We start from the raw sequence: 26,032 nt of genomic DNA on the forward strand, positions 1-26,032 counted from the left end.
ACACACCTGTTCCATTCCTTCCCAGGTGACATGTCCATTCAAGGGAAGGCTTTGACAGCCTCATGCATGGGGCCATCTCATCTATGTTAATTAGACCACTTTCATAAGCATGGCCTCTCATGGGTGAGTACATACACATCTGTCCCAAACGTAAGCCACATTTATTACAGTCAGAACTGTCTCTTCAACAAGATGTGTTTCAGCTGCGCTTTTTACTGAATAATACAATTATCTGCTATTGTACCACTTGGTATAGGCTAAAGGATTTTTCTCCAATAATTTGAAAGTGATTAAAACTATAAGAATAACTTTTCATAGAATTGTTGTAATTAGTCTTTGTTTAGAAATACAAACTACCTTCTTTGGACAAAAAAATATGACCACCAGCTTTCAGGGCAAGTGACTCAATATGCTCAAGTCTGTGGAAGACAAGGACACTTCCATCACAATGGGGTTGGAGTAAGTGATAAAGGAACTAAATCATAAGTATGATGTAGAAAGCTCCTTATCATTATTTCTTTGTTCTCATTGCAAGACTTTACATTGTAAAAAAATAAGTCAATAACATTATTTTATCTCAATTTCACATGATGTTCAAATGTTTTTGAATAGTACAGAGATTTTGCGTTCATCTGAAGGATTTATTTTACTCAGAATCCCCAAGGAAAACCCTCCCCCTTCTCAGTTAGCACATGCTTCAGGATATGACCCATGTGTAGACTGCCAGCACTTACTGTGATGCCAATCAGCTCTAGAGCAGCTGGATTTTTTAAAATGTTTACAAGAGAAAAAGGCAAATGTGTTTAGATTCATCAGGCAATAGTGAGATGACACAAAAAGTTTCAAAGATCTCTATTTAAACCTTCTGCTTTGCTGCCCTGAGTTCCAGACTATGGCTGGAGTGAGGAGAGATAGAATGAGGGAAACCACTCACCTATGTATTGGCTAATCTTGTGTTTCACCTGAAAACAGAGATCAATTACATAAAAAATACCAGTCAAAAATCCCAAGCAGTAATATTTGATCACATTTAATTACCATGTACTATATATGAAGATGATTGTGTGAAAAAGGTCACCACATATAGACGTGCGAAGCTGGTGGCCAAGGATATTTGACCGGTATATACTGGCTCAAGGTCCTGGCACAGGAAAACAGTTCATCTGATCCAGATGTTTATTTTTCCTCAAAATGTATTTGTGAGCAGTGTTTTGAGTTGTTTTACAAACTGCTTAGCAAGACAGCAGAGAACCAAGGTTATTTCATGTTGCGCACTATTCTTCTGCAGTGGTTCATCTTCATCTCCCCCAACGCCTGCTCCAGCTGCTGGATAAGGTGAAGAAGGGTAGCAGGGTCAGTTTGCAACACCTGGGCAGTTTGATCTTCATTTTGATTAAGATGTAGCTTCATAGTCACAGCAGGCTTGATCTGTTGTCTCAAACTTCTGCTTGCAAGCTGCAGGAGGGGTTCAGTGGAACAGGAACACAAAAATGACCAATGGTTATCAAAGTTTGTTCTTAACAGTTCTCAAGAGCTTTGTAGAACCTGTTCACACTAATGTTCAGAAACCCTTTGCATCCACATTAAAGATACACACAAGCTACTATTGTGTTTTATAATTAATACTAACCCGCTTTAATCTATGCTTTCATAATATTTCTGAAAATAAGGTAATAATCTAGACCAAATATGTTTAGTATATGTTAATATTTTAAAAACATCTATAGAACCATGAATTCAATTTTCATCAGGCAACAAGTGCTTTGCATAATTACATATCCTGTTCATTTCACAGCTGTCCGTCTGTGGGACACTAACAAAGTCATGCCACTTTTAAATACATGAAGTACTGCTGCCTCAATTGTTTTTAGATTGTTTAGTAGGTTTTAATTATGGAAAAAAAAAATGTGAAGGAAAGGATGGAATACTAAAAACATCAGAGCAGTCACCTGTACATCCAGTCTCCACTCCAGGCTGTGGTAGCTGGGAAGCCTTGGTGCCAGCTCTCCAAGAATGCTCCTGATCTCTTTCCTGTTGTCGAGGTACAGCTGGAGCAAGGATTTGTTCAATTCATCTGAGAATCCCAAAACATTAATGGAATCTTGGAAGTCAACCTCAGAAATCTGGAAATAGCAATTTAGGCCAAATAATCACCATTATTTCCTGAGAACCAAATAAAACTGTAACTAAACATCACTTATGCTATGGTGCAGTTATTTATTTATTTTCCTGCAGGTATGTCCAAGTACAATTCTACACCCTGGACAAAAAAAATATCCAGGTTTTAAAGGATCTGCAAGTGTTGATGTATTACTGCAGATTTGTATGAGATTCAGAAGCAGTTTTTTTTAAGAACATTCAACCCCATCACATGTAAGCCTTCATATCAAAGACCAAAACAGCGTGAGGGAGCACCTCGGTTGTGTCACAAGGCACGACATGCTGTGTGAATCCATTTGTGAGGGTGCTGCTGTGCCACTGATAACCAGAGTACAAATACCCAGCAGTGATCTGCACATGAGCAGCACACAGCACAGTGCTCAGGCTCCTGGCCCAAGGGCCCGAGAAGCTTCACAGGCCTTTGTGCTTACTGCAGCAGCCTGGCCCAGCACTGGGGAAGCTGTTAGTGAGTCCACAGAAAACACCACTGTACCTCTGCAATGCACCACCCCGCAATAACAGTCTGTAACCAGCCACATCCTACCACAGCACACTGTAACCTGCCACTCAAGACCCCTTGTTTCAAGGAAAGGCTCTGCACCATTTCCATTCCCTCCTCACCTACTCTTGGGAGCAACACTTGCCTGAGTTTCATCAGGCATTCCTTGTCTCTGCACTCCTTCTCCATGTAGTCATTGCTCAAATACTCTACTATATCAATAGTTACTAGTCTTTCTGATGGAAACAGTAATTGTCCAACTACTAATCATTTAGTAGTTAATTTGCTTATACCCACTCAAACTTTTGGTGCCAAGAGCTGAAAAAGCTCTCAAACCCACCACACTGGATAAAGACAAGGAATGCTGAACAGGGGGCTAGTCTAGCCCACATCTTGTGCAGTAGCTGAACAACAAACTCTTCATTTGAGTTTTATTATTTAGAGTTTATCCTGAAGTAAGCTTCTCTATATGCAATAAATTACACTACTAAAACGTTGTTAAATTTTAGCGTCAGACACTGAATACAAATTCTAGAGTCATACATGTAGACACAATGTTTCAATAAGACAACAGCATGAGACACCTTTTTCTGAAATTAAAATAATATACGTCATTAAATTTTGAGCTATCTTTTCCCCATTCACCAGTATCTTTAGAGGCCTAAGTGTCCAGAAGACATCTCTAGAGTATCCCCAAATTCCTCATGAAAAAGTATACTTGCCATAAGCTTGGAACTCTCAGTAAGAAGATACGCTAGTCCTTCAACCCCGTGCTGAATGATGTCAACGCTAATGTTCAGCTTTCCTTTAAAGAAAGCACAAAGTGCTTTAACTTGCTAACTATCACAGCAGCGAGACTCAAAGCTGCAAAGTTATCAAATGCTTAATGTGCAAAATATGCTTAGAAAAAGAAGAGGGTGTCACGCCCTTCAAATAATAATGTACAGCATATTAGCACAAAAAACTAAGAAAAACACAAACCAATTTCTTACGGCATGGTACAGAGAACGGTTTGTGTCGGAAAAGGGGTGTCCGCAGCCCTCCCCATCCCGGGCACGAAGCACCGACCCCCGCGGCGCTGGAGCTCCATGCCGCCAGCCCTTTCCCTCGGCCCCTCTCCGCCGTGCCCCGGGGGCTTGGCAGTCCTTCGTGGCCGGCGCAGAGCCCACCGCCTTCCCGCCCTCCTGCCGCGAAATCACCACGGCCCAGCCGGTCCCCCCGCTCCCCGGCCGGTGACCCCGCTCCTCACGGCCCGGCCCACTTCCCCCGCTCCCCACGGCCCGGCCCGCTCCCCTCTCCCCACGGCCCGGCCCGCTCCCCACGGCCCGGCCCGCTCCCCCGCTCCCCACGGCCCGGCCCGCTCCCCCGCTCCCCACGGCCCGGCCCGCTCCCCTCTCCCCACGGCCCGGCCCGCTCCCCACGGCCCGGCCCGCTCCCCCGCTCCCCACGGCCCGGCCCGCTCCCCCGCTCCCCACGGCCCGGCCCGCTCCCCCGCTCCCCACGGCCCGGCCCGCTCCCCTCTCCCCCCGGCCGCGCTCCCAGTCCCAGTCCCAGTCCCCCCGGTCCCCGCGCTGCCCGGCCGGTCCCTCCGCTCCCCGGCCCGCTCCGCCGCCCCCGGGCCTGCTTTCGCGGCTCCCCCGCTGCCCCCTCCCCGGCCGGTCACCCCGCTCCCCGGCCCGGTCTCCCCGCGGCCCGGCTCTCACTGGCGGCGGACTCGCAGGCCCGCGGTGCCGCTCCCCGCCGCAGCTGCTCCAGCGCCAGGCGCCCCAGCTCGCCGACGGCTGTAAGGACAGAGAGAGAACAGACTCCGCTGCAGCCCCGGCCCGGCTCGGTTCCGCCCGCCCGCGGACCCGCCGCGGCCCCGACCTGCGCCGCCGGCCCGCGGCAAACAGCCCAGGTGAGCCCGGTGCTCCGCCGACAGCACCAGCAGCATCGCCGCGGCTCCGCCACAACCGGGAAGGGGCGGCGCCCCGCAGGCGCCTGCGCGGGGCCGGGGCCGCGGGGACAGCCTGGGACAGCCTGGGGCAACCGGGACACCCTGGGACCCGCTGGGACAGCCATGCCCCAGATGTGCCCCAGCCCATGCCCCACCCGTACACCAGATGTGCCCCAGCCGTGTCCCAGCCCGTGCCCTAGATGTGCCCTAGATGTGCCCCAGCCCGTGCCCCAGATGTGCCCCAGCCCGTGCCCCAGCCATGACCTAGATGTGCCCCAGCCCGTGCCGCAGCCGTACCCCAGATGTGCCCCAGCCGTGCCCTAGATGTGCCCCAGCCGTACCCCAGCCCGTGCCCCAGATATGCCCTAGATGTGCCCCAGCCCGTGCCCCAGATGTGCCCCAGCCCGTGCCCCAGCCATGACCTAGATGTGCCCCAGCCCGTGCCCCAGATATGCCCTAGATGTGCCCCAGCCCGTGCCCCAGATATGCCCTAGATGTGCCCCAGATATGCCCTAGATGTGCCCCAGCCCGTGCCCCAGCCGTACCCCAGCCCGTGCCCCAGATATGCCCTAGATGTGCCCCAGCCCGTGCCCCAGATATGCCCTAGATGTGCCCCAGATATGCCCTAGATGTGCCCCAGATATGCCCTAGATGTGCCCCAGCCCGTGCCCCAGATATGCGAGGCGCTCCCGGAGGCGCCGCTTTGGCCCCGGAGGCGCTGCGCGCCCCCTGGCGGCGGGGCGGGAGCCACCGCGTAGCCACGCCCCCGGCGGGGCCGGGCCCGCCCCGCCGCCACTGAGTGACAGCCCCCGTGGCCAATGGGCTCTCCCGGGCCACCGCCCGCGACGGAGCGGCGGCAGGCGGGACTTCCGGCGCGGGCGCCGATCGCACGGAACGCGCCATGGCGTCGGCCTAGGCCGCCCGGGGACCGCGGGCCGCAGGTGAGCGCGGGGCGGGTCCCCCGGGCCGCAGGTGAGCATTGGGGCGCGGCCGCTAGGCTCCCTGGGCGCTCCGACCGTGCGGCGGCCGAGCACTTTCGGGCCTGCTGCTCCATTGCGCAGTGCTTATTCGCCTCCACCTTTGGAGTGGCGGGGCGGGGCCCGGTTCCGTGGGCGGCTTAGGCCCTGCCGGGGCTGAGCCCGGCTGGAGCGGCCGCGGTCCCGGGACTGCGGGAACTGCCGGGAACTGCGGGAGGGAGATGAGCGACGCGGAGCGGAGGCCTCTGGAGCGCTCCCCGAGCGTCGCGCCTGGCCCGGTGGAAGCTCGACCCCTGGTCGCGCGTTCCGTCCCTTCCGGGTGTGTGGTATTGAGGCGGGCTGGGGCTGCTGGTTGGGCTTGTGGGATGATGAGTAGCGTCGAGTCTGACTAGCTGAAAGCCAAGTTCTTAGTAAAAACGTTAAAATTAATTGAGAGGAGTTCTTCCTGCATCTTAACAGGTGTGAATGCTGATCTTGCTTCCCGTGCGTCAGTGTCCAGTTTTGTGGTAGGTCTGAGATGGACATTTGTGTCAGTAATGATACGATGGCATCAAAATGCAAGAATTCAGATATGGGGAGATTAGAGAACGTGAATGAGAATTACTGTTATTAGTTGTCTAGTTTTTGTTAATCCTCTGCTTATGAAATTTTGGAAGGTTCAGCCCAGTCTATCAAAATATTTGGAATTTGTCACGAAGCTTCTGTATGTTTATATGTTTGTTTTTGTGATTACTGTAAGATTTACAATCACATTTGGCTTTAAAAGAATGGAATTTAAGTTTGTTTCATACAAATGTACAAGTTGTTTTTTTTTTTCAGAAGTGGGAGGGAAAAGCTGTTTTATTGAGAGAGTTAAAATGTAAACATAACCATGTGAATATAGAATTGCTTTGTGTTGTATTATGCTCTGAAACAGATTTTGAGTTGATTGAGATACAAATATCTAAAAATTTCATATTTAGGTGTAGTTTGTGAAGCCTGACCTGTGAACATTTGCCAAAAGCTATGAAAATTCCTGTCTGTGTCTCTGAGTTGTGCAATACATTTGTGACCTTTATCTTATATGTGCTTGGTGTGTTTACTGCAGGGGCGTTTTGCTGCTCATAGCTGTGCTGGTCCAGCACACCCCACGTTTTCCCCTCCTCATTTCAGACCCATGACAGAGGGATGCAGCACCTCAGGCACAGTTCAGTTTGTGTGTTCTAGCATGGAGAGTGCAAAGAAATACTCAAAGTTATTTAAGGACAACTTTGTCTATACACACTGGTAAATCAAGTGTGAAGCGTGGAAGGTTACTGCAGAGTCAGGTTGAACTTGTTTTGTTTAGTTTACAGTAGAGCCCTTTTCCACACACCTGCCTTTCTGTGTGCTCTGAGCTGCCTCCCTCAGCTGAGAGGGGCATGCTTTCCAACGAGCCACGGAATTTCAGGAATTGTAAGGCTTTTTGGCTTGCGTCTGAGACGTCAGATCCTGAGCACAGAAGAATTTGTGTGCGTGTAAATTGATGGGGAAGAGTGCACTGTATATGCATTTTGTGTGTCTTGTGTTTTCTAAGCTTGCTTAATACTCTAGTGGTTTTCTCTGTGCTGGACTTACTGTGTTGGTTAAAGTGCTCTGGTAGCTTCAAGTGTATTGTTGTTTCTGTCATAGTAGAAATGGCTGTGTATTTGAAACAATGGTTCTTTTATCCTCCCAGTTTCACTGATGTTCTCTTTTTTAGGGCAGGCTGATGAGAGAATGCGATAAATCTTAATTTAGTAATAAAAGTTCATTAGTTGTGTAACTCACTACTATTTCTTTCCTGTGAATGTAACTTCATTTCTGTGAACCAGTTGAAAATTTCACAAAGCATTATATGTCTGATGGCCAAGTTGGAATCATGTTGTTAATTAACAACATTAAGAGTTGTTAATGTCATATCAGTTTTGGAGAACAGAGTGACAAAACTTTCAATACTACAGTTGAAAGTATCAGTATCAGTTGTTTCCTCCAAATACTACTAATAAGTTCTAATTAACTTCATGTTAGCTTAAATCAAGTTTATCTCTCTGGTATTTGCTTTAATTAATGTTGAGAGCCCCACATTATGGGAGAATGCTTTTTGATTGAAAAACCCATGAAGGGTAGGTCCGAAGGACAGGAATTCTTAGGTTTTTCTTGATTCTGAAAAAGAAAGTAGTAGTAGTAGTAGTAGTAGTAGTGTTGGCTGTGATTTCTCAGTTAAGTCAATAGTTTTCAGAAGAAATAGCTACAGTCAAATTAAAACAAATTCACATGAAAGCAATTGTACAAGAAGCCACAGCTTGGAGGTTTTTGACAAAAAATTGTTTCAACTAACATTTTGTATGACTAAATAGGGTTTTTTGAGAAGTACTTTATTAATTACTCCAGTAAAAGAAGTTAGTGGAGATCCAGATGTTCAGATAATTACATTAAGTGCATACTGTGCACTTTTGCAACTTGTCTGTTAATTAATTTAATTCTTATAGCTATGTTGGACCCAGAAATGGACCCATTATTTTGTGTTACAGCTATTTTATGTAATTTTCAGTAATTTCTTATTTTGAGGTTGGAAGAATCTCTAGAGACATTCAGACAGCTGTGAACCCTACAATTCTCTTCCATTCAGAGTGAAAGTGGTTACATTTCCCGCTGAATGTAGCACTTCATTGGTGCTTGTTTTGTACTCTGAGTATGAGGTGTAGTGGAGCATGTTTATTTAAATTCTGAATGTGAGATTTTCTAGCTTGATCATGTTTTGGTGTGAGCTTTTGTAAAGGGAATAAGATACTTTGTGCTTTCTGTATTCTTAAGAGGTTGCTTGCCCACAGTCATGGTGTAGCTAAGCCTGAGAGAAATCTCAAGTTCCTTCAAGTTGGTATCACATTGCTTTTGTAAGTGTATTTTTGGAATCCATACTTTTAGTGGAATTTTTCAAGGTGCATCAGGAATTTTGCTGATTTGGATTTGTGCTAGAAGAAGGGAAGTTTAAAATGAAGTGTCTAAGGATGATTAATGTAATGTGAATGATCATCCCTTTGTACCCCTTGCATTGCTTTGTGGTGCCTGAAGCCTTTTCAAGTCTTGCTCTTACAGATTTTGTTGTTTAGCATGCTGTCACTCCCATGGAGGGACATGCTTCTAGCAAAAGGAACTTCTAAAATAATCATATAACTTCTAAAATAACCCTGTAACTTTAAGATTACTTGTTTCTCAAAGGTATACATTGAATAATATTTTGCATATGAAGAGTTTTAAGTGACCAAGAGTCCTGTAAAATGACACAGGAAAGTATTTGATGTGTGCCTTGACTCTGATTCTTTTCTTGCAGGTATTGAATAAAATATGCTGTTATCAATAGGAATGCTGATGTTGTCTGCCACTCAGATATACACTATTGTGACTGTGCAGTTGTTTGCCTTCCTGAATCTTTTACCTGTGGAGGCAGATATTTTAGCAGTAAGTATAATAATACTTTTCTACATGGGTGAAATATCTATGACATTGAATTCTCTTCAACTGTTCCATTAATTAATCAGTTGATACTATTCTGTAAAAACTTTTTGAAGAAAAAATACACAGAAACAATGCAGATAGATAATTGCTTTATCATGGCACTGACGTGATCATTTTATTGTGAAATTTTAAACTTTTTACTGTAAGCACAATTTCCCTTTCCCCTCTTTTCTCTGTCACCAAGTCTGAGCTTCCTCTTTTCATAAAAACCTAACTCATTCTTGCTTCTTCCTCTCTTAGAAAAGTTACTTAAAAGAAAACAACTCACTCAACCTCAAAAAAGAAAAAAAAAAGAAAAACAGAGCACTTTGGAAATATAGTTGGCATTCTTTTCCTATTTAAGCTTTGTGTGTAGTATTCTAAAACAATACTGTATAAAAATGAAGTGTGTTTTATTCTTAGATATTTGGAAGTTGCAGATTTATTCTGAGAATATCTTGAAGTAAGAAACTAAGAGATTAACTAGATACTAAACTGCTGTACAAAGGAGCCAGTGGAATGCTTAAAAGATGCTCAGAAGAGGGAATGTTTGCATTGTGTCACATGGAATTGCTGGTGCACAGATCACTTACAGTCTTGAGAGATTTCACCATTTAATGATTAACCATTTGTTAGCAAAGCTCTGGCCAAAGTTTTTGGTTCCTACCAAGGAAAGAAGTTCTTCTTTTCCCTTTACATTTAGGAATGGTCTTATGCTTCTATGTGCTCATATAGTTGCAGCCTCGAAGGATCATGTCTATGTGAAGTGCTGTTATGTGAGGATAAAACGGGGTAAAAAAAATAGGCTTGTGTCAAACTCCTGGCTTAAGCTGGGGCTTGTCAAGTGACTCAAGGGCAAACTGGCAGTAGCCTGAGCTCAGGACGTTCTGAAGAAGGTGAATGGAAGGTGGTGCACTGGTGCTCTCTGATGGAAGGTCAGGAGGAGCGATTGTGTGGGGCACATTGGTTACATAGAATAAAGAAACTTCTTTGAAATTTGGCTCCATTCCTACCTCTTTCCCCTCAAAGTCTGTGGGAAGAAAGCTCTTTCCAAACATTGCTCCTTTGGAAGACTTCAGCTAAATCATGGCAGTGTTTTTCTCTGAACTGTAGTTTGAACTCTCCTGTCCCAGCCTGGCTGGTAGGAAACATCCCTCTGAAACAAACAGGATCCTTACTTGGCTGTTCTGTGTGACAGTTAGATGATATGATGAATAGACAAACATTTCTGACTCACCAAACTGTTTAATAAAACAACTGATGCATGTTCAAGTCTGTTAACTGTAGAGTTCACCACTTTTGCAGGAAACTTTTTTTAATAAAAAAAATATGCCATAAATACACAGTATTTTTTTCTGTTTGAATTCTGTATTGGTGTGGCATGTTATACAGCCAGAGAAGATGAACTAAGAAAGGGGAAACAAAGCTTGCACGTATTTAGGGTCTTTTACAGTATTCCTCTATGTTAAAATTAAAACTCATAGTTATTATAAAACAAAACTAGAGATACTTTTCAGCAACTATTCCGAATGTATAGCAGGGAATTGGGAAGGGCTGGCATATGGAGGCTACAGTAAAGCAACTCTTAAAAGTTTGCTTTCCCTGTATGCAGGTGAATTCAGGGCAAAAGACCCACCACTACCATCCAAAGAAAACTCCACATCCAAGTGTCCCCGCTCTTCAGATTTTTGCCTGCTTGGTTTGGTTGTAGTTTCTGTTGTGCACATATGATAGTATTTGAATTTTATACAGTAGAAAGAAAGATTTGCCATGTAAATAGTTCAACAAAATATCTATTACTTACTTTCTTGTTTTGACAGCTAGATAAGAAAAGAATGATGTTAACATGTGAGTAGAAGACAGGTGGAATCAGCAGTTTTGTGATTTCATTGACATGGTCACAAGATGTCCTATGTCTGATAAATCTAAAAAAATACTTTAATCTAAAAAAATACACAGTGATATTTGGTTTGTTTATACTTGTTAACTATTTGTCTTGTTGCAAACCTAATTTTTTTTTAACAAATTATTTCTCTTAGTATAACCTTGAAAATGGAACCCAGACATTTGATGATCTACCTGCTAGATTTGGCTACAGACTGCCAGCAGAAGGCTTGAAGGTAAAAAAAAAAAACATATGTGTGTGTGTGTATATATATATATATATATATATATATATATATATATATATATATAGTGCTTTTTTAAGCTGAGCTAAAGTTTATTTTCTTCCAGTGTCTGGTATGGAGCTGTGTTTTGGCTTTGTGCTGAACACAGGGCTGATTTTACAGAGGTGATTTTGTTACTCCTGGGCAGTGCCCCCACAGCCAAGGCCTTTTTGCTCCCACCTGCTGCCACGCTGGTGAGGAAGGTGGGAGTGCATGGCAGGCTGGGAGAAGGCACAGCCAGGACAGAGCACCCAAAATGATCAAAGGGGTATTGCAGACCCTGGGACATCATGCTCAGTATATGAACAGGGGACAAGGAAGAGAAAGGCCTTTTGAGTATGGTGTTTGTCTTCCCAAGTCACTGCTGTGTGCGATGGGCCCTGCAACACCTGCCTGCCTATGGAGGCAGCAAATTCGTTCTTTATTTTCCTTGGCTTGTGTGTGTGGCTTTTGCTTCTCTTATTACCCTGTCTCTGTTTGGACCCACAAGTTCTTTAGCTTCTACCCTTCCAATTCCCTCCCTGATGCTGTGGGTGGGGAAGTGAGTGAGTGAGCAGCTGCATGGGGCTTGAGGGCAGGGCTGGCTGGGGTAAAACCCCCACAATCCTTTTTGGCACTCAGTGTGAGGCACAAAGGGTTCGAGATAATGACAGATTTGATTGGGAAGTGCTAGATTGAATTTGAATATGTTTAAATATGTTTGAATATGTTGAATATGTTTAAAGAGAACTGTATCTGCTGAGCATTTCCTCTGCAAGCTAAAAAAGATAAAAATTAAAGGAATGTAGTGCCAAGGAAAAAAAAGACAGAAATTATTAATCAACTGCTCAAACAAAACAAATATGCAAAGGATCTGATGCTGGCTGTGAAAAGGCAGATTCTTTTGCAAAGAAGTGAATTTTGGTAATTCACTTTGTCTACTTAAGGAGATTTTGCTGTAATTTTTATCAAATATATTAAAAATAGATAAATAATGGAAATCTTACTAAGAAGTTTGATAGACCACTGTTTTCTGTGTTTTGATGGCAATACTGATACATGATGTCAGTTACCTTGCACTGGAATCAGCAGAAGACAGACTAAATTTTGTGTGATACAGTTTTTTGAAAAATCTGTTTGGAAGATTCATTGTCTCCCTACAGTCCGACATTGGGAAGCCCCTTCACCCTGTGAAGGGGTGGCATGGCAAGATAGAGGCGTGTGGCCCTGGTTAATTATGCTGTATAAAGCAACTGTAGCTCAGTTTCTTGGGAAGTTACAGCTGCTGTCTGTTTGCTACTCCTGTTGCATTGCTGAAGCTCAGGGGCTGCAGCTCTGCAGTGGTGCCTGTGGGCTGTGCCCAGTGCTGGGGTCCAGGGCAGGGATTGTGGTTGATCCTGTGCCCTCTCCTTACATGGTTTCCCTTCAGTGAGAAGGTCTCCCCATTCTCCCAGTGCCCCTTAAGGCGTGGGTTACACTCATGCTCTTTTATTTTACTCTGTATCAATATTTGAGGAAAATGCAGATACACATATACATTTTTGTTACTTATCTGTTGGAGTGTCTTCTTGAAATAGCATCATGTTCGGTAGGGATGCTGGGCCATGACTTGAAAACTGGTCATAATAATATCAAGAGAAGGCACTAGGAAGTGCTGATCTATTGAATTAGCAGAAAATATGCAGGTGGCTTTTAATTATTTTTAAAATTTTTCTTAATCCCATTTTCATTGACATGGAAAAACGTATAAATATTATACCATATGGAATTGTAAAAGTCACCTAGTATTAGAGAAGACAGGAGTAAGATGTAAAGGTTTGCAAATGTTAGTGGAACTGGAAAGGGAAAAATTGTATTGACTTCATGTAAAATGATTAATATGCAAAAACTGTCCAAGATGGATATGGCCATGGGAATACAGGTTAGGCTTTATCAGTATTTTGTGCTGGATTAGAAATTCTGAAGACTTGATGTCTTCTGAAATACAGCCGCAAGAATGTCATTTACAGCAGGATAATTACTTTTCATGTCTTTAGTGTGGTCAGTACACTCACTTGGAAGACAGGAAGATCTGTAGGTGGACTGAGAGAAACTAACAGAAGAGAGATGAAGTTGAAAATAAAATGGGAAAGAACTATGAGAGGTTAAATAAATGCATCTTCCTTAGACAGCAGTGATAAAGCGCATTTTGCTCTTTCTGGGTTCTGCTGAGGTAGTAGCTGTCCAGACATACTGGTGACAGTAGTAACTGGTGTGAAGGCTTTTATTCATAACTTTTATCTCTGTAATATAAGATAGAGGAGGTAGAAACTAAATTATTTTAAAATAAATGTCCTATGGTGATGTTAATGCTGTGGACTGGTGTCACAGTTCTGTTGCTTAGAAAAGTACATAAAAGCCAGGTGAATATCCAGTTCAGTTCTAGTCTTCACATTCATGGAAGTAGTTGCTGAGATTATGCATTTTGGTGTGCTGTGCTGAGTTCAGCATCAAGGGGCAAGGTCTCTCTCTCTCTGGCTGCCTGACCTGAGGTGCTCTGCAGTGACAGGAACCGTTTGTTTCCTTTAGAGTCACGTTTGTACAAGTCAGTGTCAGTAAGTTTGTTCATTTTAAATAAAATGTATTTTCTGTTTCACTCTGGCAATTGAAACACTTGTGCATGAGAAAGGAGGTTGTGTCTGGTCATCCAGGCAATTTAGGGCTTGTGGAAAGTTCAGGCTTCTTTACTTTTTTTGCTGTGGCAGTGGCTACATGGAATCAGTCATGTGGCAGTGATTCATCTTGCTGTTCCCTTTGAACAATGTATGAGGGTTTATGACTGAGTTGTGTTTCCTTTTACAGCTTAGAATTTTAAACAAAAATTTAGGCAGACCACCTTCCAAGTTCTGGAGAAGAGGAGTTTGTATTGTATTAACCCCTTGGAGACCGTGAATAGCCCGTGTGGGCAGGAAGTTGTTTTATGTTTATTCTGTCTGTAAGCCTGTAGGGCCCCAAAAACTGCCTCTGCAACGTTGTTAATGTTGCAGTGTTGAACGTAACCCCTATGCAAGGGAAAAAAAAAGGAAAAAAAGCTGGTGATAAGGTGAGAGTGGACTGCTCTTTAATTCCATGTTGCCCTTTTAATCCCAAAGGGTAATAAAGTACTGCAAGAATTCCTGTAACTCAGGAATTTCTGTGCAATTTCCCTCAAGCAAGCTTCATTTCCATGCCCAGTGAGTGTTATCATGGGGAGAAGGTATGTTAAAGCTGTGTAGTTGTTTACTGACTATATTGGGAATCAGAGGGTGATTAAGTGACCCAAGTAGCGAGCCAATTTAATACACCAGAAATAGATATAAGGAGCTTTGATTCTGACCTTTTTAACTCTTAGACAGCCCTGTGTCTTAATTAAGACAGATGTCATCACATGTGTAGAAATGGAGTTTTAGAACTGAATATTATACTAAAACTTTCTCTTTGCATTAAGATTTTAATTACTTTTTAAAAATGCTATTATATTTGTTACAATAGGATGAAATACTCTTTCAGATGGTGTGATTAAGATTTATTAGTAAGCAGGTTGTAAAAAACTATTTGTCAGATTCTATAGTAAGTGGCAATAGACTGTTGACAGAAGGCCACCATCTCAGCCACCTAAAAACTCAAAGATTGCTTCAAAGTTGATATTTCCAGAGTTTCCTACTTCTTGAAGCTTTCAGCTATAGCTTATTGAGCGATCTGTGCTTACCATAGCAAACCAGCTGTTTCGTATGCTAGGTCAGTGCTGGGGTCATATAGACAGAATTTTGCTTGTGTTCTGTTGTTAATTGGCGAGTGCTGAGTTTGTGTTGGTGTTTCTTAGGCCATTGTATTTGTGGTTTCCTGTATTAGTCTCATATGTCCTAGAACAATAGTTACACTATGTTAATGTAGTGTATGCTGTCTTCTTTTTTCTTGAATTACACTGCAGAGTCTGAGTATGATGGGATTAGAAAAACTGTATTTTCTTCTAAACTTTCTAATTATTTACAGATATAAAAATTCTGATAAATCAAAATATATAGTCAGGGAAGTAGCAGAAATCTTGCTATGGTATAGGACTGAGCTGATAATAACAATTTTTTTAGCTAGTGTATGAAAATGTGCCATTTTCTTTCCATATACTTGACTACTGACCCTTTTGTTAAAAAGAAATTAAACTTCTTTTTCTGCTCCTGTTTTCTAGGGATTTCTAATAAATTCCAAACCAGAGAATGCATGTGAACCTATAGCCCCACCTCCACTGAGAGACAACTCCTCTGGTGCTTTTATTGTGTTAATCCGAAGGCTGGAGTGCAACTTTGATGTCAAGGTAAGATGTGATTTTCCCCCCACCCTCTGTTTCAAAGAGTTTATTGGTGCTTCAGAAAAATTCTATAGCTAACAGTGGAATAGATATGGATATGAAGGGAAGGGAAAATTTTATTGTCTCCAGACAGATAAACCAGAGCTCACCAAGTCCAACCAATGGCTTACCTGTGACTAAACACCGCTATGTGAACTACACCAGAGCACTGAGTGCCATGCCCAGGCTTTTGTTAAACACCTCCAGGGATGGAGACTCTACCATCTCCAATGTTTTATCACTCTTTCTGTGAAGAAATTCTTCCTGATGTCCAGCCTGAATTTCCCTGGCACAGCTTTAGACTATGTCCCCTTGTCTTACTGATGGTTGCCTGGGACAAGAGCCCTATTCCCACCTGGCTGAACCTTCCTGTTGGAGCTGTAGAGAGTGAGAAGATCACCCGTGACCTCCTTTTCTCCAGGCTGAGCCCCCAAGCTCCTTCAGCCACTCCTTGTGCTTTAGACCCTGCCCCAGCTCTATTCCCTTCTCTGGACATGCTCCAGCCACTTGATTTTTAAGGTCACTTCCAACCCTTAACGTTCTCTGATTTTAAAAATGCAAAATTAGAATGATTTCTGTTTGGCTTTCTTGAAAATTAATCCGATACAATGAGGCAGCTAAGGACGTCTTAAAGAAAATAGGGATCTTCAGTTTGTTGTTGAGTTTCATGAACTAAAAGGAGATTTCAGCTGTGTTTGCTTTTGCTGCTGTGTGGTAGATTCAGTTATGTGGTGATTGAACCACATAAATTCTACCTAGACTGTAGCTTCCACCTGCAGAGGCAGGTTCACTGCATGTCATCCGCCTTCACATCAGACTTGGGAATGGCACATAGTCTGTCCTGGGAATCCTGCCACTGTGTGTGCATATGGCTCAGTGGGAAAAGAAGGGGGGCAAAAGTCCTCTACTTCTGTCTCATGTTGAAAATGACAAGTGTTACAAGTGCAGGTATAAATTATTTCTTGATTTATTTATGCATGCACTATGGATATTTTCTGTGGTGATGCAATATTGGCCAAATTCTCAACCATGCATGTATGTTAACATCTCTAAGTGGATTTGCTTTTTTTTTTCAATATTGGAATTTCTCAAGGTGTCTACATTCTGCATCTTCCAGTATCATTGTTCTGCTGTTTGAAATAGTCATTACCAATATGGGAAGAGAATTGGTGTTGTTGGGATGAAACCCAAAAGTTTCTCAAGGTGCTCTAAGTGCTTTTTGCAGCTTGTGCAGAGATTTTTATACTGTGATGGATGCAGTAAAAGCAGTATCCAAGATGAACAGTTGTAACTTAGCTATGTTTGTGTTGGTAATATCAGTAATTGTCATTTACATGGACCTTGGGTTTTCCTTGTATTGATGAAAAGATGAGTCTATATTAGAAATGTAATTGGTACACAGGATGTGAATAGTTTTGTACCTATAGTTATAATTTTGTAGTTTTCCATGAGAGAGCTTCTTATACCTGGGCTTTCAGGTGAGATATTCCACATCTCTAAAGCACAGAAAAGATACTACTCATCTGACTTGATGAACTCTCAAGTGGTGATATCTAGATTACCAAAGTGAGTTAGTGCCTTTATTTTCAATTATGATGAAATATTTTTAACTATTTGTAGAAAGTTTTTAATTCTATTTTTGATATATATATATATAGTCTGTGTGCAGACAATATTAAAATGGCTTTCTGAAGAAATTTTTACCTGAGTGTAAAAATTTTTATATGATTTTGCTTTGAAAGGTGACACATGTTTTATAGGTCCAAATTATGTCCATATTAATCACTTTGTGGGAGTGCACCTTATCTCAGAAAGCACAGGCAGGCTACTGTATTTGCAAGCAATAGTCTTTCCAGTAAGCATTTTGTGTGGCTTACAGGTGTTAAATGCCCAGAGAGCCGGATACAAGGCAGCTATAGTTCACAATGTTGATTCTGATGACCTCATAAGCATGGGATCCAACGACAGTAAGTACAGGTATCACTTCTTCTCTCCTGTTTGAATTTCATTTCACCCACTGGAAACAGCAGCACCACCAAAAAAGCCACAAGAGCATCAACAACGAAACCACCACCACAAACGAACCAAAACCAAACTAAATAAAAAACCCAGATAAATCCTCTTGCTTTTAAGATATAATAACAGGAAATTTTGTGTAAGAACAAATACATTGACTTGTGCCTTCTCTGAACATTTCTTTTGGTTTTCCTTCAAATTTCAGTTTAAGTGTTCTGGGCTAGATTTATATTACTTATATGGAAAATAGCTGATGTATTCTTAGTTAAGTGGAAAAGTAGAAAATGCACATTTTGAAGGAAAGCAAACTTTATAATATGACATTTTAGTATTTAGAATCATAGAACCATTTGGGTTGGAAAGGACTTTAGATCATGAAGTTCACCTGTCATAGTCATTCCAGTTTGTTGATGCACTGTTGGATGCATCTTCCCGTTCCTCTGGACAAATACATTCTAGCATATCACCTGCATTAATTTTCAGTTGGAAAGAGAGTATTTAGAGACCAGTGCACCATTTACCATTCTTGTGTTAGCTGTTCCAATTTTAACCTTCATGAAGTGGATATGTTTAGAACATCTTGAAATCTAGTCACAGTGCTAGGTTTGTTCTGTGGTATGTGCTTTGTGTTTCTAGCAGTTACTGTTTTCTTTGTGGCATTTCTTTATTTTGTTCAGTTTTCAACCTGTTCAATATGGAACAAGAAAATAAATAAGAGGAAAATAAATTCTTTTCCAGTGGAAATGCCGTTGAGTAAACTAGGAGTGAACTTTGACAAGCTACATGGGAGCTGAGTAGTCTGGGCAGTTATGTGAAAGTGGGTTTAATGAATTCTCAACCCATGTGAATCTTATTTTCAGGTTTCACTGAGTAACCAAAATGTAGAACAAGTTCCCAACACACACAGACCTCATAGAGTGAGCTGACGTTCAGCCACGTGTGCTTTTGCCTTGGGGAACCTGACTGCTTTGAGATGGACTAAACTCAGGTTACTTTGAGCTTTAAATGTGAAGTATTAGGGGGCAAATCAATACAATGTGAAGCTGAGGAGAAGGTTTTCTAGAATATGTGACTTATCTTTTGATAACTTTTCCTTTATTTCTGCCTTCACTGGTAGACAGAGAAGACAACAATTCATCCAGTTTCTTGAGACTGAGATATGTGTTGATTTTCTTCTTTCTGACCTTATCTAGCCACAGTTGTTTCCACTATGTTTATTTATGTTTGGGGTGAAAAGGAGGGAAGACAGATTAATTAAAACTTATAGAACCAGTTCACAAAATCATGTAAGTTGCCCGAAATTCTGGAAATCAATGGAGCTATGTGACTTGCTTGAATCTCTTGAGTGAAGAATGGTATTCTAGTTAAAATTATGATCCTGTTTTGTCAACATATTTTGGTTTTAGGCTGCCTCTTTCCCATTAGGAATTTAAATTTTTCTACCAGGAATAAATTCCCTAGAAATTGTGTAGGAAAAATAATAGCACTTATATGAAGTAAAGCTGTAACATGCATGTGCGTTAAGCTGGATGTCACTGTGCTAAAATATCGTTCTGTTGTGATAGTCTCATAATGTTCAGGTCTTGTATCTTGAGTACCCATACATTGTCCATGTAATAATACTTTTACTTTCCTGCTTTTTTTTATGCAGTTGAGATTTTAAAGAAGATTGACATTCCTTCTGTCTTTATTGGTGAGACATCAGCTAATTCTCTTAAAGAGGAGTTTACTTACGAAAAAGGGTAAGTTAACTCACATGCAGCTGTGTTACTCCTTGCATTAGATTGTTGTCTCTTTGGAATATTTATGGCTTTAAAGTAGGATGCTGTGATGACAGAGGTTATAGGTGTTTCAGGTGAAGTCTTATGGCTGAGAGCAACCTGTAATACTTTAGTGAATATTAATTTTGCTGTATGTTTTGATAGTCATGTAACATTTTTTTCATTCTGCTGTCAAAGCAGCTATAAGGTGGTTTTCCTGGTTTCTCTAGGTTTCATTGAGGTCAGTAAATAGTTTTAACTCAAAAAATGTTCTAAGAAACAGTGTTTTATACTTTTATTTAATTATCTTTACATTGTGTGGGTATGGACTGAATTTTGTCTTGCTGTGCACAGGTAGGGTTCCTGTAGGGTTCCTGTGTCTCGTGTGACAATCTTTTTAAAAAAATTTTATTGTATTTGCTTGTCAGCTTGTTCAGTAAGTTCTCATTAATTTAGAAGGTGTTATCTCTTCCTCCCCACAGTGGCCACGTTGTGTTAATCCCAGAGTTCAGTCTTCCTTTGGAGTACTACTTAATCCCTTTCCTAATAATAGTAGGGATCTGTCTTATTCTCATCGTCATATTTATGGTAAGTTTCTTCTTTTAATAATACTTTTTTCTTTCAAATCATCAGGTAAGTTTCTTCTTTTAATAATACTTTTTTCTTTCAAATCATAATAATACTTTTTTCTTTCATCTGTCACTGAAGATAAAGGAAGAGTCAAGCTGTGTGTACTGCATATATCTGTACCATGCTTACATGTGATCCTTCAGTTTATCAATAAAACAAACAGGTGCAGGATTTTGTCAAAGGGATATCAGAAGCCTTTTGGATGTTCTCCTTAGCGTGTAACTGCTTGTAGGAATTGTCCTCACTGCACTCTTAACTCCACAAGTGCTTGTTTTTTGGCCCCATTCAGAGTGACCTTGTGCTCTTGTACACTGAGAGCATATCCTGCCTTACCAAACTTAATACTCATTAGTCCCACTGCTCCTGGGTGCAGGGCTCACTGTTTTGTACTGCACTCAGGTGTAGCTATGGGTGTGTGAGCACAGGGCCTCACAGCACAGAGCTCTGGTCTCAGCACATGCATTGCTGTAGGGGTTCTCAGCTGGGACATCTCTCCTTGAAATGGGAAGGTAGCATAGTTACATATTTCGGGATACTCAGCATCCCATTTTTTTTTTGTAATCTATGCCAAAATTATTATTTTACCTTCTAATAAAAAGCAAGTAAAGCATCAACTGTTGTATAAACACTTAAAATATTTTTCTGCATTAGTATTTTTTGCACTGGAAGTTACATATTTCATTGGCAATCCTGGGCATGTTTGGCACAATTGCAATTGTAGCAGCTCTGAAAACAAAGCAGAATGATCACCTAAAGATGAATTTCTTTTTAGCAAAGTTTTTGCTACTGTCTTTTACAGTGTCCTTCTGTGCAAAACCACCCCAGGAAAGCTAATTGTGTACACAGGACGGTGGGTGCACTGTGGGAAGGGTCAGGCTGAGGGAGTTGCAGCAAAGGGCGCACACCTGGCTGGTGGCTGGGCTGCAGTGGTGCTCATCAGGGCTCAGTTTTATGGCCAGTTCTCTGCTGTGTTGTTGTCAGCAACCGATACAGAGGAGTTGAATACACACTGAGTAAATATGCCAAGGATACTAAACTAGGAGATACTGATTCCCTTGCATATAGAGAGGTCTTCACAGAGACAGCTCAACAGACTAGAGCACTGGACAATTAATTGGTGCAGTGAAATTGATTTCAGGGAGGTTCCAAATTGGATTTGGTCCTCATTCTTTTCTGATTCTGTCCCTGCTTCTTTAAGACAATCTTGTTTTTAATTAGGAGATTTACATGAGACTCTGATTGCTACTAAGGATCTGCATTACAGCACAAAAACTGCAGTTTGTGCATACAGCTTATTTTTTAGTTGTGGTGAAAGAGCCTGAATGAACAGTTTAGATTCAAATATCCTTTGTTCATTTCTTTGCTTGTCATCATATTTGAAAAAATGTCATATCACAGGTGCTAAAATTAGAAATTGAACAGAAATAGCATCCGGGACTATGAAGAAAATGGAAACAAAATTTTTATTACAGTTATTTGGAGAGCTTTGTATTACTAGTTATTTAGTTGTTTTGTTTTTTTTTTTTTTACTGAGTGATCTTAGTATGGCATAGTATAACATGGAACAATAACTCAAAGTAAACCCTTTACTCCTCAACCTACTCTTTTAGCTAATATTGAAACAGTTCTGATGAATGTGGGAATAATTCTCTAAAAGACCTGTAATAATCTAAATCTGTAAGGAAAACTGTTCAAACTTACTGAATTGTGTTTTGCTCTGCAGTATACTTCCTGCTTTTTACAGGCCTCAGTAGAGGATTGCAGCAATGGCCATTATTTTATGTAGGATACATACCTTTTTTTTTCTCTTTCCTCTCAAAAAACCTTTGTGTACTCTCAGTTCCAAGTGCCATGTTCATGGAGAACAGCCTTTAGGCTTGTTTGGCTTCATCCTTGTGTTCAGCCAAGGAAAGAAGTTATTCTGTGTTAGCTAGGGTTCCTTTTCGACCAACTTACTGCAAAGCTTCATAAATCAAAACTTCTATTGTTCTTTTATTGGTGTAACTTACTGTTCATGTTATCTTGTCTGTTTCCAGATAACAAAATTTGTTCAGGACAGACACAGAGCAAGAAGGAATCGGCTTAGGAAGGATCAGCTTAAGAAACTTCCTGTACATAAGTTTAAGAAAGGCAAGTGGATCATTCTTTGTCTAACTCACTGGATCATATTGTTTTTAACTCCAGAAACCTTGTAAATCAAAGGGGTATTAAGTTTCAGAGATAATTTTGAGTACACTTGAAATAGGTAAAAGAGTTTTGAGTGAAAGCATACAAAACGTTTATCTTGGCCCTGTTCTCACTGCAATAGAGGAGTTCTAACACTTCCTTAATGGGAGCAGAGAAGGCCGTGGCTGAGCATTAAAACATTGCTTAAAAAAAAAATCAGTGCAGAAATTGCATGCAAGTTCCCAAGCCCATGTGCATGTCAGGAGGGTCTGCTGCAAGGCCTTTAAAGTCAAACTAATTATCAATTGCATGGTGTAGGAGATGAATATGATGTGTGTGCCATTTGTCTGGATGAATATGAGGATGGAGACAAGCTCAGGATCCTTCCGTGCTCTCATGGTAAGCAACTGTGTTTTAAGTTTGAATTTAGATTAAAAAGAGCTTTCCAAAACACTGTCCAAAACCTACAGTGCATATGTTTAGTAAGTGATTTATAAATCCCATTTTGCTAATATGCAAGCTAAAAGGCTAGCATTCCCACTTTGGATTTTCCTTGGATATACACATAAAAGAAAATCGGTCCCCTAAATATCAATATTTATTGTAATACTTTTACATTTAAATAAATAGGCCTTCACTTTCCCCAAGACAAATAAATCACAAAACTTAACTGAGCTCTTGGTGACTTAGAGGTACAGCTGAAGGGATGGGTCTGTCCTGGAGTCTGCAGCCATGCACTCCACTGCCTGACTGCACTTGGAAGTCAGTTAGTGAAATATTTTCCCTGTCACAGTCTTTCTCGAGTCCAGCCCATTGCAGATGTGTTACAGCTTTCTATACACAGCCAGCACAGCAGGTGACAGGCTGAGCTTTTACAACCTCAGTCATAAAACCAATTTCAGACCAGGCTGACAAACAAGGATTTCTCAGAAGAGAAAGAACAAGTCCATGGTATCTCTCCACATGGGGGACTGCAGAGGTAACCTAACTTGAACACCACCAGCCCCCAGCACCAGTCGTGTGTAGAACATGTTTCCAGTGTGCTTGACCAGGTACTAAACATGGTGTTGCTGGCCCATGTAAACACAAGCTCTTTGCCAAGTAAAAGTCTCTCTTACCAAGAAGAGCTGAATTTTTAATACCATAAGTAAGACAAATACTTGTTTTTAAACACAGCCAGTCTAGTTGCAGTGCCAGTTACAGACCTAATTTAAGATCCACAAAATCACACAGTAATGTCTTGTAATAATGAAGTGTGTTGATACATGTTGATGTGGAGGTGAGAGGATGGTGTGGGGATGATGATGATGGGCATACCTGCTGCTAAGTGGATGGAATTGCTCAAAAATCTTTAAAGTTTGTCGTCAGATGTGGCCTGTTGTACTACTGCTCTCATTCACTCAGTAAAAAACACAGGTATTCATTGCATAAACCCAAGTGACTCAGATCCTAAGCCCCAAGTGACTCAGATCCTAAGCCGTCAGGTGTTTTGAACAGGCTACATGCCAACAAATTTGGCACTAGAATTCTGTGTGAGTTATGTTCTAAAATTCTCCAGTGTTACTGAACAGAAATGGTTTAGCAGATTTCCCTGTCCTTTTCACTATTATAATGATGTCCTTGTATTTTATTTTCTAACAGCATATCACTGCAAGTGTGTGGACCCGTGGCTGACAAAAACAAAAAAAACCTGTCCTGTGTGTAAGCAGAAAGTGGTCCCTTCCCAGGGGGACTCTGACTCGGAGACAGACAGCAGCCAGGAGGAGAATGAAGTGTCTGAGAACACTCCTCTGCTCAGGCCTTTGGCCTCGGTCAGCACACAGTCCTTCGGGGCTCTGTCAGAGTCCCATTCCCATCAGAACATGACCGAGTCCTCGGAGTATGAGGAGGATGACAATGACAATGTTGATAGCAGTGATGCGGAAAATGGGATGAATGAAGAAAGTGTAGTGGTTCAGCTGCAGCCCAGTGAGGACAGGGAGTACAGAGTGGCAAACACTGTCTGAGACTACTAATGACCCATAGGTGTATGAACAAAAGGGTTCTTGAGGCTATTTACAAACCTTTGCATAGGGAATCTCTTTTAATCTGTAATCCATTTGGTTTCTTTGATAGGAGCAGCAGTTCATGTAGTAGTACTCTGGTTAAATCATTACAGGTAGATTATTTTTGATTCAGGTATTCAGTCACACATTCTGTCTTCTCAAAACCAACAGTTAAACTGGACTTCACAATGCTAATGAATAATGTTAATAGTTTATATCAATTGAAATATCACAGAGACTGTCTCCTGTTGAAATGGGATTTCTCTGGAAGTACTTTTATTTCCATTTTGTAGCTACAACTGGGTCATCCTGAGAGCAATATTTATTATATGTAGATATGTGTTACCCCTTAGGCCCAACAAAAACTGTATTTGCATGTTTGTATAGTTTTCCTAAAAATTGTCACCACTGCTGAAAGGAAAAAGTAGAACAGACCAATATTCTATATGCTGGTATGTTAAAGCAGAAGAAATTCCTTTTTTATCTCAACGCAGTGATTCCAAATGATCCTTTGGAGTTTGCCATGGTAGCTGAGTTTAAGCAGTTCTATTGGGCAATTCCCAGGATGAGGAAACTTAGAGTATATGTTTAGTTTTGAGCAATTCACAAGGTCAGGTCCACCATAAGCACATTATTATCCCTCCTTGCTGCTACTACCTTGTGTGGTTTCCAGTGAGGAGGTGGGAGCTAGGAGATAACCAAGACAGAGGTTTTGTTCCACACAGAAAAAAAAGTTTAGGGTAAGTAATATATTGATCCTTGGCTCATATACCTCTTACTAAGAGCATTTTATGCTGCATTAGTCTGCTAAACTGTATATAAAACATTGTTCTTTTCAAATACCTGATTTGAAAACAAGTGCTTACACCAGTCTCACAGAACTCAGTACTTACCAGTGTATCACAAAAAAGGTAGATTCTATATAATACCTCTGTAACTATGTAGAAAGTAAAACCATGCATATACTCAAATGGAGATTTTTTTATATGGCCTTGACTAAGGAAAGCTTGAAAGAATGTTAATAAACATGTTTTCCACTTTAAATATCAAAAGGACTTTATTGAACTTTTGCATCACTTGAGGCCTTGAGTACTCACCTCCATTACTGAGGCTGAAGTGCTTTTGAAGATGTGTAACGTGGAACTATTGGGAGCCCAAGCAGATGTTTCCTGCATCATACTGTGAATCACAGTACAAGGGGTTGCACTGACCAGTGCTATGTGCAGGGGTCTTAGTTCTGCAGAAAACCTTCATTTTTGTTCACTTGTAGCTTGAGGAGGAGTTTGGACTGGCCAGAGTCTGTAGTTTGCCTGGGGGAGTGTGAAGGAGGACCAGGGTGCTCTGAACAATTCCTACCCAGCTGGCAGCACCTGCAGAACCACAGCCCAGTGCCAGAACCCTGGACAAGCGATGGCAGGTGAGGCTCCCAGATGGGGTTTCTGACCTTACTCTATGCAGCCACATACTCTGCAGTGCAGATCAGTTTTCTGGGCCTGGCTGAGAGCAGGGAAAGCTTATTTTGCACAATAAGGCACAGCAAAAGGATAATAACAAAAGGATGATTCATCTCCAAACCACTGCTGCCAGCAGCCATGGGGTAATGACAGCCAGTGTAGTGGTATATTTTCACAAGGCAAAATTCCCCTTCACCGTGCATGTGTCTAGGTGAGTCCAAATGGGAAAATGGTTTCTGAAAATGTAATTACTACACTGAAATATTTTTCTTAAAATAGGTCCCTGCTGTTGCTGTGAGTGCATATGATTATTCATTATTGTATTCCAGGAACGGTCCCCAAAATCTGAAGCGTTCCAGAACCACAAACTGACCTAAACTTTTT

At 41.7% G+C, this 26,032-nt stretch overlaps 2 protein-coding genes across 6 annotated transcripts; one reads left to right on the forward strand and one right to left on the reverse strand.

Annotated features, from left to right (window-relative positions):
- Positions 1 to 1,014: 1,014 nt before the first annotated feature.
- Positions 1,015 to 4,649, reverse strand: COMMD2 (COMM domain containing 2). Its single transcript, XM_059479656.1, has 5 exons — positions 4,526 to 4,649; positions 4,363 to 4,440; positions 3,382 to 3,464; positions 1,950 to 2,123; positions 1,015 to 1,455 (listed from the first exon to the last, which is right to left on the reverse strand). The coding sequence occupies exons 1-5, from the start codon at positions 4,590 to 4,592 to the stop codon at positions 1,258 to 1,260; spliced, it is 600 nt and encodes a 199-aa protein (XP_059335639.1). The 5' UTR covers positions 4,593 to 4,649; the 3' UTR covers positions 1,015 to 1,257.
- Positions 4,650 to 5,440: 791 nt separating this feature from the next.
- On the forward strand, positions 5,441 to 25,246 carry RNF13 (ring finger protein 13). Of its 5 annotated transcripts, none has more exons than XM_059479033.1 (10): positions 5,441 to 5,536; positions 8,904 to 9,031; positions 11,107 to 11,187; positions 15,419 to 15,544; positions 17,457 to 17,544; positions 19,245 to 19,335; positions 19,836 to 19,941; positions 22,020 to 22,113; positions 22,468 to 22,548; positions 23,791 to 25,246. In XM_059479033.1, the coding sequence occupies exons 2-10, from the start codon at positions 8,918 to 8,920 to the stop codon at positions 24,153 to 24,155; spliced, it is 1,146 nt and encodes a 381-aa protein (XP_059335016.1). In that variant the 5' UTR covers positions 5,441 to 5,536; positions 8,904 to 8,917; the 3' UTR covers positions 24,156 to 25,246. The 5 variants fall into 5 exon arrangements, with proteins under 5 accessions (XP_059335016.1, XP_059335015.1, XP_059335019.1 ...); XM_059479032.1 differs by having other exon boundaries at positions 5,443 to 5,567; XM_059479034.1 differs by lacking the exon at positions 5,441 to 5,536 and adding an exon at positions 5,720 to 5,893.
- Positions 25,247 to 26,032: the final 786 nt, after the last annotated feature.

Source organism: Ammospiza nelsoni, chromosome 10 (assembly GCF_027579445.1).
Source record: "Ammospiza nelsoni isolate bAmmNel1 chromosome 10, bAmmNel1.pri, whole genome shotgun sequence".
NCBI lineage: Eukaryota > Metazoa > Chordata > Aves > Passeriformes > Passerellidae > Ammospiza > Ammospiza nelsoni.

Coding starts and splice junctions, on each gene's coding strand:
- RNF13 (XM_059479033.1), top strand. CDS start 8,918: ATGCTGTTATCAATAGGAATGCTGATGTTGTCTGCCACTCAGATATAC. Junction 15,545..17,456: donor AGTGCAACTTTGATGTCAAG/GTAAGATGTGAT, acceptor TGTGGCTTACAG/GTGTTAAATGCCCAGAGAGC. Junction 17,545..19,244: donor AAGCATGGGATCCAACGACA/GTAAGTACAGGT, acceptor TTTTTTATGCAG/TTGAGATTTTAAAGAAGATT.
- COMMD2 (XM_059479656.1), bottom strand. CDS start 4,592: ATGCTGCTGGTGCTGTCGGCGGAGCACCGGGCTCACCTGGGCTGTTTG. Junction 3,465..4,362: donor GGCCTGCGAGTCCGCCGCCA/GTGAGAGCCGGG, acceptor CTTTCTTTAAAG/GAAAGCTGAACATTAGCGTT. Junction 1,456..1,949: donor AGTGGAGACTGGATGTACAG/GTGACTGCTCTG, acceptor CCCCTCCTGCAG/CTTGCAAGCAGAAGTTTGAG.